Here is a 24,224-nt window from a genome sequence, read left to right as displayed (position 1 = left end):
CCATTTAAGACTGAGATGAGGAGGAATTTCTTCACTCAAAGGGTTGTGAATCTTTGGAATTCTCTACACCAAAGAAAGGGCTGTGGATGCTGAATCATTGAGTATATTCAAGGCCGAGAGTCATCAGGTGGCCAAAAATGAAGTTGTGACATTCTGTCCTTCGAAAGCAGTGTTGTGGATGGGTGGAGTATTTTAAACTGTGATAACTGGTGATTACAGGTCAGTCGGTGGTTTTGAAACCAATTAGAGCAATTTGATATGATGAATTAAAAATAACCACAAAGGAACCATGAAGCTATTAGCTTGTATGATGCTTCCCCCACATCCCCATCACGGTACTGGCATGTTACAAATTTGGGTCTTCCGTGGATATGTTTTCGTGTTCAATGATGTCAGTCGTTCTCGTAAACGGTCTTGGTGGGAGTAGACGCAAGCTATCTTAAATCTACTTGTACTGTAGCACAATCCGTGGGTGTAACAAAAGTACCCGTGACCTGAGACAGATATTTGATTCTTTTGCACATGTACTGCTTCAATCTCTCCGAAGGCAGTCTGAGCAAACACTTGGTGAGACATGGTCCGATATGAATCATTAAGCTGCTTTATTCCACAGTGATGTGAACAGAATGGTGTTATAATCAGACATTTAATTCAAATGCATCTTCACACAATACAAAATAAAGATGAAGCCTCCAATATAAGGAACGTGCCCCATATCAGGAGGTCATCTTACTTGACTTAAATAAGATGACTTCTAACTAAATTTTCCAGCATTTCTGACCACCTAGTTTCAGCAAAAGCCCTTGTAGCATTCTCTGAGAACCCGACGGCCTGCACAGTACCCGTTTCCAAAAAATCTGAATAAGAGCCTGTGTCCTAGTCTATTCCTTATCTGTTTCTAACCAAAAAGGGATCAAAGACTTTCCACTGCATTGGACATGTTTTTTGATTGACAAATCAGTGTAACAAGTTATTTGTTACTTACAGTCTATGGAGAGACATCAACACCAACTCATTAGCATCTAGTTTTTAACTTTATATGAATACACAATGGGCCAAATCTTGCTGCATACGCCATTAGTTAGACTTTTTTCTGCACCCTTCAGTTCGAATTTATTTATTTATCTTTTTAAATCGCTGTAACTTTCAGGAGTGCGAGCTGATAACGGTGCAGCAAGGGCAACACGGCATCTGGGACCTTAGTGAACGGCGGGACCAATAGTGTATCTCCTTAACCAATGAGATTTAAGGATTAGAAAGAAACAGAGGAACGTTGGAGAAGGAGGGTGAATCAGGTACAGAAAGAGAAATAAAGAAAGGAAAAGATTGGATTGAGAGAGATAAAAAGACAGAAAGGAAAAGTTAAAAAAAAAAAGTAAAATTTGACATTTTTAAAATCTATAACAATTTACTGCATGCAGGAATGAGATTGAGCAGTTTATATTGTTCTCTTTCTAGGCCAGAGAGGTTGATTGGCATTGCATTAACAGTTATCACGTCATTAAAAAGGTATAAAAAGGTATTTATGCTGTTAAGTTCTAACTCTATCTTTCTGCAGCGAGTTTAATGGACAATTAATGTGCAAATCCAGCAAGTTCTTAAAAATAACGGGATGCTAAGGACGAGATGTCATTTGTGCGAAGCAAACAGTGGAGCAGCGTAAATCGACCAGCAAGTTCTGGGGATTCACAACTCACGCCGTATCTCTTAATCCCCTGAACTTGCTGGCCAATTTGCGCATTAATGACAGCATACATCGCTAACACACCATTATTTTTCCAGCAAGATTCAGCACATTGCTTTTGAAAAACCATTCAAAGTAACTCTTTTTTCCAAATGCTGGGGAAAAAGAGTCAAAAATCCTAAAACGTGAAAGTACTGATACACTACATAATAATAATGGACTACTCCCCTAGGAATACCTCACCTCCACTCACCACCTTAACAGCCCAACCACAATGAGAAATTCAGCCTGTGATGGACACGCCAATATGCCACAATATTGGTCTGCCTTTCTCCACCATTGTAGAATTGCACAGGTTTGCTGCAATCAAAGAGCCAAATTGTTAATGGCTTAGCAGGAGAAATCAGAGAATAGCGACCAACAAACCAGCAGCCACAGGACACCCACACAAAATGACAAAGCATAATCCTTGTAGTTTTCAACATGGAATGAAGGACTGATGTAGCACAAATATAAATTTCTTTGAAATATTGAAAGCAAAACAAAGTTAGTATATAAAATATTTGGAACAAAAATAGTACAGGAGAAACAAAGCATTCTAAGGTGGCAGTACCCAATTTTTATTATGCATACACAAATGGAAATTTAATGACTAGGACTAAGAGCTATAGGTAGTTTGTAATAACTTTTACAGATAGTACTCGTAAAACAAAGTTCATGCTACAATTTCTAAAGTCAGTTTCAACAAAATCTAACAAAAGCGACATGAATTAATAAAGCACAACCAAGCAATTTTTTCACAAGACGCACGAACTGTATCGCACCTGAAACTGTAGACAACATTGTGCATCACTCTGCTTCAGATGTGAGGCACCACAGAACTCTGACGAAGGGTCCCAGACCTGAAACGCTAACTCTGTTTCTCTCTCCACGGATGCTGCCTGATCTGCTGAGTGTTTCCAGCATTTTCTGTTGTTATTTCAGATTTCCAGCACCGCAGTATTTTGCTATTGTGATTATAAACCAGTTTGACTAATGAATGCAGATATATCTGTACAAAACTAACACTCACCCTACAGTGGTAACAGCTGAGTGGATACGAAACTGGGAAAGGCTGCGATAAAAAATTTTTTAAAGGAACTCCAAAAACAATGAGTGTGCATGGCCAGAAATTGCAAGCTAAACAAACAAGTAGAAACAAAGATGATAGGAAATAAAACTGAAAATAGAATAAATAAGCATTAAAAGAGCAGAAAGTAAAAAAAAAAGAAACAAATCAAAGAAAAGGACTCTGCAAGTTGGCAGCGTTTCAGTTGCTGGCCAGCAAGCCCCACCATATGCTTTACCAAAAGAATGCTAAATGTTCAATTGCAACAACAACTTGCATTTTATAGCACCTTTAACGTAGTAAAATGTCCCATGGTGCTTCACAGGAGATGGAAATTGCAGGGATGGAAAGCATATTAATGAGCACACTGGATCAAAATGACAACAACAGTTTACATTTATATAGCATCTTTAACGTAGAAAAAATTCCCAAAGTGCTTCAGAGACGCAATCAAATAAAATGGATGCCAATCCAAAGGAGGATAAATTAAGAGCAAACACTAGCTTGATGAAAGAGGTGGGTTTTAAGGAGGGTCTTAAATGAGGAGAGAGGTGGCAAGGCACAGAGGTCCAGGGAAAGAGTTCCAGGACGTGGGACCAAGGCAGCTGAAAGCACACCCACCAATGGTGGAGGTGAATGGAAAGAGATGCACAAGAGAACACAGTCAAAGGAATGGAGAATTCGGGGTGGGCTGTTGAAACACTGGAGGGGCAAGGACATGGAGGGATTTAAACATGAGAATGAGAATTTTAAAACTGCGTTATTGGGAAAGCAGGAGCCAAAGCTGGCCAGCGAGGAAGGGGCGATGGGTGAGTGGGACATAATACTGGCAGCAGAGTTTTGGTTGAGCTGAAGTTTGCAGAAGATGGAGAATGGGAAGCCAGTCAGGAGAGCATTGAACAGTCGAGTCTGGAGGTGACAAATGCATTGATCAGGTTTCAGCAGCTGAGGCACACAATGTCAAAATAATCAATGGTCCTCAGACATTTCAAACGGGCTGATACTATTGCATAGCCCCTCACAAGCAGAAATGTGATACTACAGAACAACTTACCCCACACTTAATACTTCATCTACATAAGCAAACGTCTGCTACTATAAATAACATAACTGCACAAAATCAGAGAAACTTTTTGGTGAATTTCCAAAAGTTGACATCCAAAGATATGGTACTGACTTGACTTTCCTGCTACTACTGAATGTAGCAGTAATGAAAGCAAACTGTAGTGAGCAAAAAAAGGGCTGCAGCCAAACTCCATCTAGCTCCAGTATGCTGCTCTTGCCTCTAGCACAACTTTTCAGAACACTCACTAGAACCCTGTCTCCTCTAAACAAAACAGGCCAAGTTAGGAAACAAATAACATTTAAACTCCATGTGCCAATGCACCATATACATCATAACCACATCTTGATTTCAAGTTTGTATTATTACAATTATAGAATCAATCACCTGAAGGTAGCCTTGACATATTTATTGTACTTCCATTTCGTCAGTCTGATTAAGGGAGTGCAATCACAGAACCACTGTATTTGGTGGTTGGTTGACCGATCAGCTGATGAACATAACCACTTGGAAAATCAATGACTGTAATAAAATTCTCATTTGCCCAGAATATCCTACCAAAGCCCAAAGGACACTAACTCAATTTTAGTAACTTAATGAAAACCACAATGTTTAATTCAGAATACTCTTTAAAAACAGCACATTTTTAATTGTGGATACAACTGATAACCATAAAGTAGTTTAGAAACAATTACGAGGTTAAAGTTCAATTTTTCATACAGGATTCCCATACAATTGAAAGTGCTCCAACCTGGACTTTTTTTTGAAAGGGTATCGTTTCTTACAGATTACTATTTCAGAATTTCAAATCAATCGAAATTACATTGCTGTTTCTTTTTTTACTTAGAAAGTTTTAGGTTTGAAAACTCGATTTCTAATATTCGGTGAATGTTTAAAATTTACCAACTTCATACTACTTCACATTTGGACGGATATCACGTTAGAACTTTACCTGAAATGTTAGTTGTAAATCAGTATTTATAAAGATAATCAGACAGATTAGCAGATCTCCTGTGACGCTGTTCAAAGTCGGAAGATACATGGTTTTATATATCAATATAGGGGTGTTTATGCCAGATAGGGTATAATATATCAGGGCCACTGATTAAGTGATACAAGTAAAATTCTATCTTTATTAAATGGTATTCTGAAATTTGTGCTGGTGTTTTGGTGATAGAATAATGGACAAAGTGGTGGAATTCAATGAAAACTATTAAATGAATGATATACAAAATTAAATATAGCCCTTCACCTACATGTACTTAGTTTTAAAGCTGAAAATACAGAGCAACGGTGATGTATAGGATGTACTAGTTGAAGTCAGATATCTGGTATTTATTTAGCAGTGCTGTATAGGGTGAGTGGTGGCAGTCTTGTGATTTGGTAGCACTGGAGACGATCCTTCACTTCAGTATTGCTGAGGGATAGACCGGGCCTCTGGCAGCAGTACGAGACCATCCTGGGCTTTGGCAGAATTTGGGGTAGAGATCCTGAAGTCCTGCAGCGCTGTGCTGGAGCTGCTGAGTATTTCCTGCATGGGAGGACCTTTTGGGCTGGCATTACTATGGTGATAGAATGTGGGTTTTGGCAAAACTATGGAGGGGACTGTAGGATTTGTCTCACTGGTGGATTCCTTGTGCCTGTCAGCAGTGAAGGAAAATGGGTATTCCAGATCTGTCAGCATTGTTTTCTAACTGTCCAAGAGGTCTTTGCACAAGAAATTTGGTATTTTGCGATTAGTTCCCAGAAGTGTATCTATCCCTCTGTCTGACCCTCTCTACCTGTGTCACTGCCTCTGTCTAACATGTGACAGCAATTAGAATGTTTACATCAACAAATCAGACGATATAGACTTTATTTCTCAAAATTGCTTTTTTTTTTAAAAACTCAAATTAGGATGAAAAGGATGCTGTTCCTATGTTTCTCTCCCTCACAAGTGTCAGTAATTAGAAATTTTACATTTTCTAACTATTGAAAAATGCATCACAGCATGTAATCCTAAACCCGTGAAGGTCCCAGAATCCCATGTTAATTCCTGTAACAGTCACAATTACATCCTGTAACACTTTCCCCATCATACTTCCTCCAGCATTCCTGTTAGAAAACAGCGCATCTTCCAAATCACCATGCGCTATAGTAATATTAAAAGAATTGTATATAGCACACACTTCCTGTAAGTGTCACATTTATTTTGTGCAACATCACTGTCCCATTGTTATAAAACAGCGTAAGCTGCGACTCAACATGAACAATGCGACAGAGGATCTTGTATTGTGTGTTACAAGCTACGCTTCCATTCTAAATGAATATCCTCCTATTCACCATGAGCAATGTTACAGAAAACCCACTTATATCTATATAATATACTAAAAATCTTTCTGTATCATAATTGAGATCTTGCATAGTTTTTAGCTTAATTCAATCCAAACTTCATATCAATTTCTGATTTTTCTGACCCTCAGAAAATAGCATTTATTTTAGTAATTCTCGATGTCTGCTTTGTTGCTTTCCCCACCACTATTATTGAGAATTTATTTTGTTGATTTCCATTTACCATGTTATTTATTTGTTCCCCAATTTATTTGCTTCTCAGTTCATTTAGTTAATTTTCCACGATGCAGTCCCCATCATTCACACTGCCCCAGAGGCTGCAATTTAAACCTCACTACCCCAGAAGCCATCATTTAATTCCTGTGACCATTGTTCAGAAACCAGTTATCTGCCCGAGAAACAAACGTCACTCCGTGCTATCCGAGAAGCGCCCACCATTTTCTTCACGCCTTGCTGACCGTCCAGTGCCCCAGAAACCTGCCGAATTTATTTTGTTCTAATTTGTTCCCCACAAATATTGCTAATGTATTTTCTCTCCTCCGCTTCACTTGCTTATTTACTTGAATCTTCCACGCATTTAGCTCCCTGCTGTCTCCCACCGCTCAAGAAACCCAGAACCAACTTTATGCAGCTAGAATTTGTTCCTCAACCGCCGCTGTAAAAGCTTCGATAGGTATGTAAAAAAGAAAAGATTCATGAAAGTAAATGTGGGTCCCTTACAGGCTGAGACAGGAGAAATTATAATGGGGAATAAGGAAATGGCAGAGAAATTAAACAAATACTTTGTGCCTGTCTTCACGGAAGAAGATGCAAAAAACTTCCCGGAAATAGTGGAGAACCAAGGGTCCAGAGAGAATGAGAAACTGAAAGAAATTAGTATTAGTAAAAAAATAGTACTGGAGAAATTAATGGGACTGAAAGCCGATAAATCCCCTGGACCTGATGGCCTACATCCTGGGGTTTTGAAAGAAATGGCTAGAGATAGTGGATGCATTGGTTGTCATCTTCTAAAATTCCATAGATTCTAGAACGGTTCCCACGGATTAAATGGTAGCAAATGTAACCCCACTATTTATGAAAGGAGGGAGAGAGAAAATGAGGAACTACAGACCAGTTAGCCTGACATTAGTAGTAGGGAAAATGCTAAAATCTATTATTAAGGACATGGTAACAGGGCACTTAGAAAATAACAGGATTGGGCAGAGTCAACATGGATTTATGAAAGGGAAATCATGTTTGACGAATCTGTTAAGAGATTTTTGAGGTTGTAACTAGCAGAATAGATAAGAGGGAACCAGTGGATGTAGTATATTTGGATTTTCAGAAGGCATTCGATAGGGTGCCATACAAGAGGTTATAAAACAAAATTAGGGCTCATGGGATTGGGGCTAATGAATTGAGGATTAGTTAACAGACTGAAAACAGAGAGTAGGGATAAACAGGTCATTTTCAGGTTGGCAGGCTGTAACTAGTGGGGTACTGCAAGGATCAGTGCTTGGGCCTCAGCTATTCACAATCTTTATCAATGATTTGGATGAGGGGACCAAATGTAATTTTTCCAAGTTTGCTGATGATATAAAGCTAGGTGGGAATGGAAGTTGTGAGGAGGATGCAAAGAGGCTTCAAGAAGATATAGACAGGCTAAGTGAGTGGGCAAGAACATGGCAAATGGAATACTATGTGGAGAAATGTGAAGTTATTCACTTTGGCAGGAAAAATAGAAAAGCAGAGTACTTTTTAAAATGGTGAGAGATTGGGAAATGTTGGTGTTCAGAGAGACATGGGTGTCCTTGTACATGAACCACTTTAAGTTAACATGCAGGTATAGCAAGCAATTAGGAAAGCAAATGCTTTGTTGGTTTTTATTACAAGAGGATTTGAGTATAAGAGTAAAGGCATCTTACTGCAATTATATAGGGCCCTGGTGAGACCACACCTGGAGTATTGTGTAAAGTTTTGGTCTCCTTATCTAACGAAGGTTCACCAGACTAATTCCTGGGATGGGGGGGATTGTCCTATGAGGAGAAATTGAGTAGACTAGGCCTATATTCTCTAGCGTTTAGAAGAATGAAAGGTGATCTCATTGAAACATACAAAATTCTTACAGGGGTCGACAGGGCATTAGATGCAGGGAGGTTGCTTCCCCTGGCTGGGGAGTCTAGAACCAGGAGTCACAGTCTCAGAATAAGGGGTCAGCCATTTAGGACTGAGATGAGGAGAAATTTCTTCACTCAGAGGCTGGTGAATCTTTGGAATTCTCTACCCCAGAAGGCTGTGGAGGCTCAGTCATTGAGTATATTCAAGACAGAGATCAATAGATCTTTGGATATTAAGGGAATCAAGGGATATGGGGATAGTGCAGGAAAGTGGAGATGAGGTAGAAAATCAGCCATGATCTTATTGAATGGCGGAGCAGGCTCGAGGGGCTAAATGGCCTACTCCTGCTCCTATTTCATATCTTATGTTCTAATGCTGTTATTTTAATTAATACATTTGGAGAGCCCCTTTCGGTTAAATGGCAAACCAATTGTAACAGATGTTATTTGATTAATTTAATAAGCAGAAGCCAATTGTATTAAACTGCAGAAATAAAGGAAAGGGGCAAAAGGGCAGAAAACAAAGAAAGGGGCAAAGGGGAGGGAGGAATGTAAAACAATCAGTATCACTAGAGAAAAAGTGCTAGGCAAACTAATGGGACTAAAGGCTGACATGTCCCCTGGACCTGATGGCCTGCATCCTAGGGTCTTAAGAGAAGTGGCTGCAAAGATAGTGGATGCATTGATTGTAATCTTCCAAAATTCCCTAGACTCTGGCAAGGTCCCAGCAGATTGGAAAACCGCAAATGTAACGCCCATATTCAAGAAAGGAGGAAGACAGAAAGCAGGAAACTTTCGGCCAGTTAGCCTAACATCTATCATTGGGAAAATGCTGGAATCCATTATCAAGGAAGTAGCAGCAGGACATTTAAAAAATCATTAATAAAACCATGTTGACTCTGCTTGATTGTATGAAAGGGAAATCGTGTTTGACAAATTTATTAGAGTTCTTTGAGGATGTAACGAGCAGGGTGGATAAAGGGAAACCAGTAGATGTAGTGTATTTGGATTTCCAATAGGCATTCGATAAGGTGCCACATAAAAGGTTACTGCACAAGATAAGAACTCATGGCGTTGGGAGCAATATACTCTTGTTTAAACGGCACCTAAATATCCAGAATTCTCTATTAACCGGCAAAATTTTCACTCCGAAAACAACACCTCAATAACCGGCAATGTTGCCGAGTCCGAGTCTCCCGCGGTGGCCGAGTTAGTCAGTGGGGGTAGTTCTCTAAACTGCCACTACTCGGCTTCTTGGCGCTGTCGGAAGTCGGAACACCTCAAAACCCCTGTAACAGGAGTCTGACTCTCCCGCGCTGCCGGTGGTCTCTTCTAATCCGCCATTTTACAGGGGTACTGTGTGTCTCCCTCGCTGCTGGTAGTCATTGCATTGCATTACCCTCAACTGGCAGTACTGAACTTAATCAAGCATCTTCCACCATCCATTTAATACAACATTCTGTAGGTGAGTACCCAATTACTGTAGACTGCACATTACTTGATTTTTTTTTTTTTTATTTGTTAAAAATAGCCTCGGTAGATAACCCTCTCCATCATCTGGAATTTTTGATCAACCAGCAACACGCCAGTCGCGTCGGTGCCGGGTACCAAAGAATTTCCTGTAATAGCATGGATAGAGGATTGGCTAACTAACAGAAAGTCAGGATAAATGGGTTATTTTCAGGTTGGCAAACTGTAACTAGTGGGGTGCCACAGGGATCAGTGCTGGGGCCTCAACTATTTACAATCTATAATAAAGACTTGGATGAAGGGACCGAGTGTACTTTAGCCAAATTTGCTGACGATACAAGGATAGGTGGGTGAGCAAGTTGTGAGGAGGACACAAAGAGTCTGCAAAGGGATATTGATAGGTTAATTGAGTGGGCAAAAATTTGGCAGATGCAGTATAATGTGGGAAAATGCGAGGTTATCCACTTTGGTAGGAAGAATAGAAACGCAAAATATTATTTAAATGGAGAGACTACAGAATTCTGCGGTAGAGGGATCTGGGTGTCCTCGTACCTGAAACACAAAAAGTTAGCATGCAGGTACAGCAAGTAATTAGGAAGGCAAATGGAATGTTGGCCTTTATTGCAAAGGGGGATGGAGTACAAAAGTAGGGAAGTCTTGCTACAACTGTACATTGGTGAGACCACAACTGGAGTACTGCGTACAGTTTTGGTCTCCTTATTTAAAGGAGGGATACACTTGCATTGGAGGCAGTTCAGAGAAGGTTCACTAGGTTAATTCCTGGGAAGAAGGGGTTATCTTATGAGGAAAGGTTGAGCAGGTTGGGCCTATACTCATTGGAGTTTAGAAGAACGAGAGGTGATCTTCTTGAAACATAAGATTTTATGGGGCTTTGCAGGGTGGATGCCGAGATGTTTCCCCTAGTTGGGGTATCTAGAACTAGGGGGCACAATTTCAGAATAAGGGGTCGCCCATTTAAGACAGAGATGAGGAGGAATTTCTTCTCTCAGAGGGTCGTGAATCTTTGGAATTCTCTACCCCAGAGAGCTGTGGAGGCGGAGTCAGTGAATATATTCAAGGCTGAGATAAACAGATTTTTGAACTACGGGGGAGTCAAGGGTTATGGAGAACAGGCAGGAAAGTGGAGTTGAGGCCAAGATCAGATCAGCCATGATCTTATTGAATGGCAGAGCAGGCTCGAGGGGCCGAATGGCCTATTCCTGCTCCTATTTCTTATGTTCTTATGATCCTCCGATTCCCTGCAAGTAACTCCATGGGAGGGCTGCTATTATATATAATTGTTGGAAAATGCAATGAATAAGTACTCCAGCAATTTCTTCAGTTAAAAAGATCAAACCCAATATAAAGGTTCATTATATGCAACTATTTCATCAAAACAGGACTCAAAGTAGTTTTCATTCACAATATATGCACTTAAAAAAAAAAGTACATGGGATACAAAATCCACATATTTTAGACAAAAGTAGTCATTACATGCAAAAGAAAACAGGACTTGGCTTTTAATGTACTATTTTCTTGTGCATCTTAGATACAACAGTAATTCCACCAAATGGACTAAGTGCCCTGGGAAAAATCTACAGAATGCTTCATCCCACAAATGTGAATACTTCCACACGTAGTGCCACCAGTTTGGCTGTATACTGAAGTGTTCCATTTCCTCAAATTCCAAAGTGCCCACTTTCTTACCAGTTGGGTCATTTCTGACACCATAAACTATAATTCAGTGCCTCTAATTATTTCTGAAACTTAAGCAGTGTGCTCTGGGGCTGGTATAAATACTGTTGTTATGCAGGCAAATGCAGCAGCCAAATTGCACACAACAATGCCCACAATCAGCAATGAGATAATGACCAGTTAATCTGATTTTGTAGCGTGGATTGAAGCACAAACATTAGCCGGAACACCAGGACATTTACCCAAGGTGGATATCTTGCTGATAAAACAAGAGAATTTCTATTACATTTTGGCTTCTGCCACACTACTCACATCTAGCTCCGTTTGCCACTGTGACTGCCATTTCTACCCCCTACCCCGCCCCCCCCCCCCCCCCCAAGCAGTTCATGCATTATACCCAACAGGTTTTGTAGGGCTCGTTTCTCTTATATATTTCACCTTGGGTGGTCACGTTTGTTTATTTTGCATTTATAATCCTTGGTATTTATTTATCATGCATGGTCAGTATATGCCCATAAAAGTATTTGATTTGTCTTCAACTTTTGTTTCATTCAGTACTAACCCTCAGGTCATTCCCTAGAAGTCAAAGGTATTGGCCCATAATTTGCGGTCAGCGGCAAAGCAAAGGCGCTTGCCGCTGGCCCTGAAGTAAGCTGTCCACAGAGATCTCATAATCTGTGGCGAGAAGTTTGCCTTTTTCGACGTTCAGTTGATTTCAGTGCTCTGTAATGGAAATCCCTAGTGCGATCTGCTGTGATGTCAACAAGCTGCCTAAGCAGCCAATCACATTGCAGAATTCTCAGAGGGGAAAACACAAAATGAGAAGCTGTTTTTATCTGGACTTTTTAAAAATGTTAGAGAACGAAATAAATATTAGGACTCTCACATGGGGATATGGCAGAAGCTGAAATATCATGAACAAACTTTAAAAATGTTTAAAGTTTTTTTTAATTGTCAATTTTAACATAATGGAAAAATATGACACTCCACAAATATAACAAATAGTTTTTCAGGGCCATAACATTTGTTTAACAGTCAATACGCTCTTAAAACTCTAGTTATACCTAATCCAACAAGGCCTAACATTTAGTGGGTAATTAACAGCGATATTACTGTGGAAAAGCCCATGTTTTTGTCACTTTCACTGATTGCCAGCTATGGGGGGGGGGGGGGGGGGGGGGAGGAAGCCACAGCGCAGCCAGTGTCACAGCAGTGAATGACTGACAGCAACTTCAGGATTTCTGTGTTTAGATGCGCTAAATCTGAACGTTGCGGTCAGTTTCAGAGGGGTAATGACTATGAACGCTGTTAGTTTGCCATCATTACCCACCACAATTTCTAAGCCATTGAATCATCCCAGATGAGTACATTTAATCATTTTAAGATTGCTGTCGTCCAGGGGCCACAACAGCCATTCAAAGTATACCATTTGGATCACTGGTCATCGGCAGGTTGAGATGAGAGTCGCCACTCATGGCATCCCTAATGCACTGGGTCAGAAAGCAGTTATGCATTATATTTACAGTAGTACTCGCTTGGCTACCATTTGGGAATTTCCATTTTAAATTTGTTAACTACCTCATCAGAATGAGCTGTTTGCACATAACTTCTCTAACTTTTTCATATAACTTCTGGGAATTAGAGAAAACTAAGGGAGTTATCTTTGCTTCCTTTGCACTCCATACTTCTATCCAGAATAGCGAGAGAAACTTATCCTGAACCAATGGGTCCACTTTTAACCTCCCACATATCATACATGGGGGAATCCAGAACTCTCCGCTATTTCCCTTCCTTTCTTGTCTAGTGCCTGCTCTTCCTGAACTCTAAATTCTTACATGATGTACTCGATCTTTAGGTGTTAACAAATCCGATTGTATTTTAGTTTCTATTATACAGAGTTCAGTTATCCAATCTATCCGTTAAAATATTATTTTTATTAATCTTTCTGCTAATCAGGTCATTGTGTGAAAAGCGGCTTCCTGATTTCACTCATGAATGGGCTAGCTCTAATTTTAAGATTGTACCCCCTTATTCTGGATGCCCCCAGCAAAAGAAATAGTTTTTCTGCATCCCCCCTATCAAATCCTTTTATCATTTTAAACACAATTAGATCACCCCTCATCCTTCTAAGCTCAAGGGAATACAACCTAAGTTTATGCAATCTGTCCTCATAATTTAACCCTTCCTACAAAACTTCTATCTTCCCTCCCTTTTCAATTTTTCCATTCAATCTCATAGCTGAAAAGTAACACACCTTTCATGAATCTCAGTTGCAGAGGTAAATCAGGCTGTCTCTACCCCAAATTATTGAATCGCTCATAAGTAACAGGTTTCTGTTCTCGTGGATATCGTCATTCTTCCCCCTCTGAATAAACCCTTGCCCCAGTGTCCGTGTTTTGTTTGATTACTCTTCCCTATTGGTCATGTCCTTTTGTTCTCATCACAGGTATCAAGAGCTGTATGTCTATTGGACATAAGATTTTCCTATACTGGTTCAGACCGACAGGTTTTCCTAGACTGGTTCCGACTACAAAGATTTAGAAAAACTATTTTCAAACTATGAAAGTTTTTGCCAGCACAACAGTAATTCACCTCAAGCAAGGAACTTTGAGATATATCAATGTGATAAGGTGCTATATAAAAGAAAATCACGACCAAAATTCTAAAAACCATCTTTTAAAGTTTATTCCAAGATTATGAATTAATAAATGTAAATACTTAATTTTTTTTTTAAATGAATTGATGTAATAATTTATAAAACTGAAAAGGAACATGCAATTTCCGTTTTCACATGACAAAATGCCTTGAATGAAGCACGAAGAGGAAGCAAACAGTAAGATGCAGCTGTATTTACCCATGACAACTACTGAAATAGATGCAATACACAGCAGTATTTTCAGATTATTTTACACCTTGCTGGCCTGGATACAATATTAAGCTGAATTTACAATAGGTGAAAACCACATTCAAAGATTACAAAAACAGGTTTGTAAAAATAAACCCCGGTTAGACGACTCCTGAAGTATTGTGAGCAGTTCTGGGCACCACACATTAGGAAGGATATAATGGCCTTGGAGGGAGTACAGCATAGATTTACCAGAATGATATCTGGACTGCAAGGGTTAAATTCCAAGGAGAGATTGCACAAACTAGGGTTGCAATCCCTGGAATTTAGACAGTTAAGAGGTGATTTCATTGAAGTTTTCAAGATATTAAGGGGAACTGATAGGATAGATAGAAATGAACTATTTCCGCTGGTTGGGGAGTCTAGGACTGGAGGGCATAGTTTAAAAATTAGAGCCAAGCCTTTCAGGAGTGAAGTTAGGAAACACTTCTACACACAAAGGGTGGTAGAAGTTTGGAACTCTCTTCCGCAAACGGCAATTGATGCTAGATTGTTAATTTAAAATCTGAGATTGATAGACTTTTGTTAACCAAAGGGATATGGGGCAAAGGCAGGTATTTTTTTTATTGGTTTTTATGGGATGAGGGCATCGCTGGCAAGGCCAGCATTTATTGTCCATCCCTAATTGCCCTTGAGAAGGTGGTGGTGAGCCGCCTTCATAAACCGCTACAGTCCGTGTGGTGAAGTTACTCCCACAGTGCTGTTAGGTAGGGAGTACCAGAATTTTGACCCAGCGACAATGAAGGATCAGCAATATAGTTCTAAGTCAGGATGGTGAGTGATGGAGGGGAATGTGGAGGTGGTGGTGTTCCCATGCACCTGTTGCCCTTGTCCTTCTAGGTGGAAGAGGTCGCAGGTTTGGGAGGTGCTGCCGAAGAAGCCTGGGGAGTTGCTGCAGTGCATCTTGTAGATGGTACACACTGCAGCCACGGTACGCCGGTAGTGGAGAGAGTGAATGTTTAAGGTGGTGGATGGGGGTGCCAATCAAGCAGGCTGCTTTGTCCTGGATGGTGTCCATCACACTCCTTACTTGTGCCTTGTAGATGGTGGAAAGGCTTTGGGGAGTCAGGAGGTGAGACACTCGCCGCAGAATACCGAGCCTCTGACCTGCTCTTGTTGCCACAGTATTTATGTGGCTGGTCCAGTTAAGTTTCTGGTCAATGGTGACCCCCAGGATGTTGATGGTGGGGGATTCAGCGATGGTAATGCCGTTGAATGTCAAGGGGCGGTGGTTAGACTCTCGCTTGTTGGAGATAGTCATTGCCTGGCCATTGTGTGGCACGAATGTTACCTGCCACTTATCAGCCCAAGCCTGAACGTCCAGGTCTTGTTGCATGCGGGCATGGACTGCTTCATTATCTGAGGAGTGGTGAATGGCACTGAACACTGTGCAGTCACCAGCGAACATCCTAACCTTGTGTTGGAGGGAAGGTCATTGATAAAGCAGCTAAAGATGGCTGGCCTAGGACACTGCCCTGAGGAACTCCTGCAGCGATGTCCTGGGACTCTGATGATTGACCTTCAACCACCACAACCATATTCCTTTGCGCTAGGTATGACTCCAGCCAATTCCCCCGATTCCCATTGACTTCAGTTTTACTAGGGCTCATTGATACCACATTCGGTCAAACGCTGCCTTGATGTCAAGGGCAGTCGCTCTCACCTCACCTCTGGAATTCAGCTCCTTTGTTCATGTTTGGACCAAGACTGTAATGAGGTCGGGAGCCGAGTGGTCTTGGCGGAATCCAAACTGGGCATCAGTGAGCAGGTTATTGGTGAGTAAGTGCTGCTTGATAGCACTGTCGATGACACCTTCCATCACCTTGCTGATGATTGAGAGCAGGCTGATGGGGCGGTAATTGGCCGGATTGGGTTTGTCCTGCTTTTTGTGGACAGGACATACCTGGGCAGTTTTTCACCTTGTCGGATAGATGCCAGTGTTTTAGCTGTACTGGAACAGCTTGGCTAGAGACACGGCTAGTTCTGGAGCACAAGTCTTCAGCATGACAGCCGGGATGTTGTCGAGGCCCACAGCCTTTGCTGTATCCAGTGCACTCAGCCGTTTCTTGATATCACGTGGAGTGAATCAAATTGGCTGAAGACTGGCTTCTGTGATGGTGGGGACCTCAGGAATAGGCCGATATGAATCATCCACTTGGCACTTCTGGCTGAAGATGGTTGCAAACGCTTCAGCCTTGTCTTTTGCACTCACGTGCTGGGCTCCACCATCATTGGGGATGGGGATATTCATGGAGCCTCCACCTCCCGTTAGTTGTTTAACTGTCCACCACCATTCAAAACTGGATGTGGCAGGACTGCAGAGCTTTGATCTGATCCACTGATTGTGGGATATCTCAGCCCTGTGTATAGCATGCTGCTTCCACTTTTTAGCATGCATGTAGTCCTGTGTTGCAGCTTCCCAGGTTTGCACCTCATTTTTAGGTACGCCTGGTGCTGCTCCTGGCATGCGCTTCTACACTCCTTATTGAACCAGGGTTGGTCCCCTGGCTTGATAGTAATGGTAGAGTGAGGGATATGAGGTTAGATTGTGGTGGAATACAATTCTGCTGCTGCTGATGGCCCACAGTGCCTCATGGATGCCTAGTTTTGAGCTGCTAGATCTATTCTGAATCTATCCCATTTAGCACGGTGGTAGTGCCACACAACACAATGGAGGGTGTCCTCAGTATGAAAACAGGACTTCTAGTCTCCAGTGCGGTGGTCACTGCTACCAATACTGTCATGGACGGATGCATCTGCAACAGGTAATTAGTGAGGATGAGATCAAGTAGGTTGTTCCCCTCGTGTTGGTTCTCTCGCCACCTGTCGCAGGCCCAGACTAGCAGCTATGTCCTTCAGGACTCGACCAGCTCGGTCAGTAGTGGTGGTACCGAGCCACTCTTGGTGATGGACATTGAAGTCCCCCACCCAGAGTACATTCTGTGCCCTTGCTACTCTCAGTGCTTCTTCAACATGGAGTACTGATTCATCAGCTGAGGGAGGGCGGTAGGTGGTAATTAGCAGATGGTTTCCTTGCCCATGCTTGACCTGAAGCCATGTGACCTCATGTGGTCCAGAGTCAATGTTGAGGCACTCCTTCTCGACTGTATACCACTGTCCTGCCGGTGGGACAGGACATACCCAGGGACGGTGATGGAGGAGTTTGGGACATTGGCTGAAAGGCATGATTCTGTATGACTATGTCAGGCTGTTGCTTGACTAGCCTGTGGGACAGCTCTCCCAATTTTGGCACAAGTCCCCAGATGTTGGTGAGGAGGACTTTGCAGGGTCGACTGGGCTGAGTGCGGTATTGCCGTGTCTGTTAGCAGAGATGTTAACCTGAGTCCCTGTCTGCCCTCAGATGGACGTAAAAGATCTCACTGCACTATTCAAAGAAAAGCAGGGAGTTCTCCTCGGTGTCCTGACCAATATTTATTCCTCAAATAACATCACTTAAAAAGATTATCTGGTTATCAGATTGCTGTTTGTGGGATCTTGCTGTATACAAATTACCTGCCACATTTCCTACATTACAACAGTGACTACACTTCAAAAGTACTTTGTTGACTGTAGAGCGCTTTGGTTCATATTGAGGCCATGAAACTTTTTTTTTTTGCAGAATGCACAACACATTACTTCAAATGTCTAAAAAATTACTATATTCTGATTTACCCCCATTTTTGTTTTCTCCTTGCTCCTGCCTATTCTTTCTTAATAATTAGAATTCCAGCCAGCAGCCATTCCCGTGTAATGGCCCTTACATAGAAACATAGAAGATAGGAGCAGGAGTAGGCCATTCGGCCCCTCGAGCCTGCTCCGCCATTCAATGAGATCATGGCTGATCATCCAAATTCAGTACGATAGCAAAATACTGCAGATGTTGGAAATCCGAAATAAAATGCTGGAAAAACTCAGCAAGTCAGGCAACATCCGTGGAGAGAAATTTGAGTTGACGTTTCGGGTTTGACCCTTCTTCAAAACTGGAGAGAAAAGGAACTAGATCGAAGGCAGGGCTGCGATCGGACAAAAGAATAAAAGAACCAAAAGAAGTAAAAGAGATTAGAAGCTAGACGAGATGGTAATAGGCTGTGATTAGGTGTAAAGTGTACTGGCAGGGTAAAAGATAGCTGCCAGGTGTGAGAGAGAAACAAAAGGAAAGGGGGGGGGGGAAAGGAAAGGAGTGGAAAAATATAAGTGAAAATGAAATAGGGGCCGAGGTTATGATCTGAAATTGTTGAACTCAATATTGAGACCGGAAGGCTGCAGAGTGCCTAATCGGAAGATGAGGTGCTGTTCCTCGAGTTTACGTTGAGCTTCCGTGGAACAGTACAAGAGGCCAAGGACGGTGAGGTCCGAGTGGGAATGGAGCGGTGAATTGAAATGACAGGCGACCGGAAGCTCGGGGTCACCCTTACGGACTGAACGGAGGTGTTCCGCAAAGCGGTCACCCAATCTGCGTTTGGTCTCCCCAATGTAGAGGAGACCGCATCGTGAGCAGCGAATACAGTATACTAGATTGCGAGAAGTACAAGTAAATCGCTGTTTCACCTGGAAGGGGTGTTTGGGGCCCTGGACAGTGGGGAGGGGGGAGGTATAGGGGCAGGTGTTACATCTCCTCCGCTTGCACGGGAAGGTGCCAGGCGAAGGGGAAGGGCTGTTTGGGGTGATAGAGGAGTGGACTAGGGTGTCTCGGAGAGAGCGGTCCCTGCGGAATGCTGAAAGGGGAGGGGAGGGGAAGATACGTTTGGTGGTGGGATCACTTTGGAGGTAGCGGAAATGCCGGAGGATGATCCGTTGAATGTGGAGGCTGGTGGGGTGAAAGGTGAGGACAAGGGGAACCCTATCGTGGTTCCGGGAGGGAGGGGCAGGGGTGAGGGCAGAGGTGCGGGAGATAGAACTGACACGGTCGAGGGCGGTGTCAACCACGGTAGAGGGGAATCCTCGGTTGCGGAAAAAGGAAGACATGTCTGAAGCACTGGTGTGGAAGGTGGCATCATCGGAGCAGATACGGCGGAGGCGGAGAAACTGGGAGAATGGAATAGAGTCCTTACAGGAAGCGGGGTGGGAGGAAGTGTAGTCCAGGTAGCTGTGGGAGTCAGTGGGCTTGTAGTAAATATTGGTCGATAACCTATCCCCAGAGATGGAGACGGAGAAGTCGAGGAAGGGAAGGGAAGAGTCAGAGATGGACCATGTGAAGGTGAGGGAAGGGTGGAAATTGGAGGCAAAGTGAATGAAATTGTCAAGTTCGGGGCGAGAGCAGGAAACGGCACCGATACAGTCATCAATGTATCGGAAAAAGAGGTGAGGGAGGGGACCCGAGTAGGACTGGAACAAAGATTGTTCCACATAGCCCACGAAAAGGCAGGCATAGCTAGGACCCATGCGGGTACCCATGGCAACACCTTTGATTTGGAGGAAATGAGTGGAGTTAAAGGAGAAGTTGTTCAATGTGAGAACAAGTTCAGCCAAGCGGAGGAGGGTGGTGGTGGATGGGGACTGGACGAGCCTCTGTTCAAGGAAGAAGCGGAGTGCCCTCAGGCCATCCGGGTGGGGGATGGAGGTGTAGAGGGATTGTACGTCCATGGTGAAAAGGAAGCGGTTGGGGCCAGGAAACTGGAAACTGTTAAAGTGGCGGAGGGCGTCCGAAGAGTCGCGGATGTAGGTGGGAAGAGACTGGACAAGGGGAGAAAAGATAGAGTCAAGATAGGAAGAGATAAGTTCCGTGGGGCAAGAACAGGCTGAAACGATGGGTCTACCAGGGCAGTCCTGTTTGTGGATCTTGGGAAGGAGGTAGAAGCGGGCTGTGCGGGGTTGGGGAACTATGAGTACCCTGTACCCTGTCCCAGCTTTCTCCCCATATCCCTTGAGTCTTAAGAAATATATCCAACTCCTTCTTGAATATATTTAATGAATTGGCCTCAACTGCCTTCTGTGGTAGAGAATTCCACAGGTTCACCACTCTCTGGGTGAAGAAATTCCTCCTCATCTCAGACCTAAATGGCTTACCCCTTATCCTTAGACTGTGACCCCTGGTTCTGGACTCCCCGACCATCGGGAACATCCTTCCTGCATCTAGTCTGTCCAGTCCTGTCAGAATTTTATAAGTTTCAATGAGATCCCCTCTCATTCTTCTAAACTCCAGCGAGTGTAAGCCCAATCGACCCCATCTCTCCTCATGCGTCATTCCTGCCATCCCAGGTATCAGCTTGGTGAATCTTCGCTGAACTCCCTCCATGGCAAGAACATCCTTCCTCAGATAAGGCGACCAAAACTGCACACAATACTCAAGATGTGGTCTCACCAAGGCCCTGTACAACTGCAGCAAGACATCCTTGTTCCTGTACTCAAACCCTCTCGCTACAAAGGCCAACATACCATTTGCCTTCTTAACCGCCTGCTGCACCTGCATGCTTACCTTCAGCAACTGGTGCACAAGGACACCCAGGTCTCGTTGCACTTCCCCTTCTCCCAATCTATTGCCATTCAGATAATAATCTGCCTTCCTGTTTTTGACACCAAAGTGGATAACCTCGCATTTATCCACATTATATTGCATCTGCCATGCTTCTGCCCAATCACCCAACCTGTCCACATCATCCTGGAGTTTCTCGGCATCCTGCTCACAGCACACACATCCACCCAGCTTTGTGTCGTCTGCAAACTTGGAGATATTACATCTAGTTCCCTCGTCTAGATCATTAATATATATTGTGAATAGCTGGGATCCAAGGACCGATCCCTGCGGTACCCCACTTGTCACTGCCACTCAGGAAAAAGACCCGTTTATTCCAACTCTTTGCTTTCTGTCTGCCAACCAGTTCTCTATCCAAGTCAATACCTTGCCCCCAATCCCATGTGCCTTAACTTTACACGCTAATCTTTTATGCGGGACCTTATCAAAAGCCTTTTGAAAGTCCAAATACACCACATCCACTGGTTCTCCCTTATCTATTTTACCAGTTACATCCTCAAAAAATTCCAGTAGATTAGTCAAGCACGATTTACCTTTTGTAAATCCATGTTGACTTTGTCCGATCCTGTCACTGTTTTCCTATTACATCTTTTATAATAATGGACTCTAGCATTTTCCCCACTACCGATGTCAGGCTTACCAGTCTGTAATTCCCCATTTTCTCTCTACCACCTTTTTTTAAACAGTGGGGTAACATTAGCTACCCTCCAATCCATGGGTACTGTTCCAGATTCCATCGAATGTTGGAAGATGATCAGCAATGCATCTACTAATTCTAGGGCCACTTCCTTAAGTACCCTAGGATGTAGATTATCAGGCCCTGGGGATTTATCGGCCTTCAATCCCGTCAATTTCCCTAACACCATTTCCCTACAAATACTGATTTCTTTCAGTTCCTCCCTTTCATCAGACCCTATGTTCCCCGACATCTCTGGGAGGTTATGTGTCCTCCTTTGTGAAGCTAACAGCCAAAATTGTTTGAAAATGAATGGCTGCACAAGCAATTGCGCTCTGTAAATATCATAAATATACACTTTGAACCATTACGTAGGTGTAAAAATCCAGTTGCAATACTCTACAATCTAGATTTCTCCTGCACTAAGTTGGAAACCTAAAATCTATCAACAGGTTTAGTAAGTAATAGCATAAACAACACAATTCAGTCTGTGAGTCAGCTGTGGTTCAGTGATAGGGCTCTCGTCTGATTCAGAAGGTAACAGATTCAGGCCCCACTCCAGAGATTTGAACACATAACCTTGGCTGACACCCATCTTTCGGATGAGACATTAAACCCTGTCTGGCCTCTCAGGTGCACGTAAAAGATCCCTTAGCACTTTGGGAAGTAGGAATTCTCCTGGCCAATATTTATCCCTCAACCAACACTAAAGAAAAATTATCTGGTCATTATCTCATAGCAGTTTGTGGGAGCTTGCTGTGCTCAATTGGCTGCCACATTTCCTACATTACAACAGTGACTACACTTCAAAAAGTACTTCATTGGCTGTAAGCCCTGTGGGTCATCCTGCTGTTGTGAAAGGCGCTATATAAATGCCATGTCTTTTTCTATGAAATAATTCTCATTACACATTTTTCCACTGACCAGTCCCAACAGTCTGAAGCTGAGATTTCGTGCATGTTAATCTGTGTCAGGAGCAGTTAGTTCCACAGGCCTTGGCACGAGTATTTTAACCAACTAACCCTGCGTGAGCCCCTCCAATTGAATGACATGTTGAGCATCCAATCTGGGCTCCTAAGTGGTACCTGAAACACCAGAGGACGATCAGGGCAAAGAGAGGCAAGTTTGGGAGGGGGAGAATCTCCGCTAACAAGTTCGGTTGAACCTTCACGCTAATTAATACAATTAAATATTTGAACATTTTTCCTACTGGTCGGCATTTACCTTCACTCGGAAGCGGAGGAGGGCGAGGCGGATGCAGTGGCTCATGCAGACGGGCGGCAGAAACCAGACTTTGGGCGGCGGGGTGCCTTTGTTCTGGATGTGGCTGATGATCTGCTGGGCCGTCTGCCTGTCGTTGATTTGCTTCTTCACCCACTCGTGGAGGCGGGGTTTCTCCAGCGCGCCGTTGAAGAACACCACCAGCTCGATGTTGCCGCTGAAGCAGGCCTTGGAAAGCGAGGCCAGGTAGCTCAGCATGTGGTTCCACTGGCCGCCGCTCACCCAGTCGTTGTAGAAGCCGCCGTAGAGGCGGTGGAGGCAATTCTCGGCGTCGACCAGCAGGCGGAGCGGGGTCTGCGGAGGCCGGTTGCGGCCTCCACCCACCAGGCTCCCGCGGGCCAGCTTTTGCAGCTCCACCGGCACCACGGCGCTGGCGCAGTGCTTCTCGATGTACTCCTGAAATCCCTGCACCCCCATGGCCTTCACACTCTCTCTCTCGCTCGCGCTCTCAAAGCCCGCCGCAGGAGAAAGGGCCGGAAAAATCGCAACTGCAAAACAAAGCGAGCGGATGGCCGGCGCGCGCCCGCTGGGCCGAGGTCCGAGCGCTGGCGGGAGGCTCCTGCTGGAATTTTAACGCACTTTGCCTGACGGTAAGAGTGACCGCACCGATCGCCGCCATGTGCTGTTACGGCGCCATGTCTGTCAGAGCCGCCGCGCAGGCGCACTGGCACGGCTGCCTTGACGTCAGCGCTCAGCCACACGGAGGTCACGTTCAGGGGCGGCTGTCAATCAGCGGGCGGTGAATGCACTCCAGCAGCACCCAGTGCACAGTGCAATCCCACTCCCAGTTCTTGTATCTTCACACTTGCAATTAAGCCAAAAAAACTCAGACGGTGTGGAAAACATAAACAATATCATTTATATTAAATTAGTACAATTTTTTATTTTAATAACTTCTTTAAGGAAGTCAACTATTTAAAATGCATCAACATTACTCACTTAGAAGAAGTCTAACCCAACTCCAGAAGATTAAGTTCCACTCAAGGGCGAGAGCACAAATTCTAGGCTGACAGGTCGATGTAGTACAAAAGTACTGCATTGTTTGGAGGTGCTGTCTTTCCAATAAAATGTTAAACCAAGACCCAATTGTCTACTCAGCCTGACTTAAAGCATCCAGGTACACACTTCGAACAACGATGTAGAACAGCAATGCGAAACATTTAAAACGGTGAGAGGATCTCATTGAAACGTATACAATTCTGACAAAGCAAGACAGACTGCATGCATGGAGGATGTTTCCCCTGGCCGGGGGGGGGGGGTTCTAGAAACATAGAAGATAGGAGCAGGAGTAGGCCATTCGGCCCCTCGAGCCTGCTTCGCCATTCAATGAGATCATGGCTGATCATCCAAATTCAGTACCCTGTCGCTGCCTTCTCCCCATATCCCTGCCTTCTCCCCATATCCCTTGATCCCCTTAGCCTTAAGAAATATATCTAACTCCTT

At 43.5% G+C, this 24,224-nt stretch overlaps 1 protein-coding gene across 3 annotated transcripts in view; it reads right to left on the bottom strand.

The window, feature by feature from the left end:
* Window positions 1-23,436, bottom strand: part of LOC147111120 (constitutive coactivator of PPAR-gamma-like protein 1 homolog) — a 145,143-nt gene extending 121,707 nt beyond the window's left edge. For 2 of the 3 annotated variants that reach the window (XM_086001687.1, XM_086001689.1), the window contains exon 1: window positions 22,725-23,435. In XM_086001687.1, coding sequence (XP_085857813.1) covers window positions 22,725-23,198 — 474 coding nt within the window. In that variant the 5' untranslated portion in view covers window positions 23,199-23,435. Of the gene's footprint in view, window positions 1-22,724 lie in introns of all 3 variants that reach the window. The other variant, XM_086001690.1, reaches the window with a different exon arrangement.
* Between the last annotated feature and the right edge of the window lie 788 nt (window positions 23,437-24,224).

Source organism: Somniosus microcephalus, chromosome 11 (assembly GCF_052327205.1).
Source record: "Somniosus microcephalus isolate GS21.2 chromosome 11, FLI_Smic_1.0, whole genome shotgun sequence".
In the NCBI taxonomy this organism is placed as follows: Eukaryota; Metazoa; Chordata; class Chondrichthyes; order Squaliformes; family Somniosidae; genus Somniosus; species Somniosus microcephalus.
Note: the sequence above shows the minus strand (reverse complement) of the source record. Positions and strands in the feature narration are given on the sequence as shown.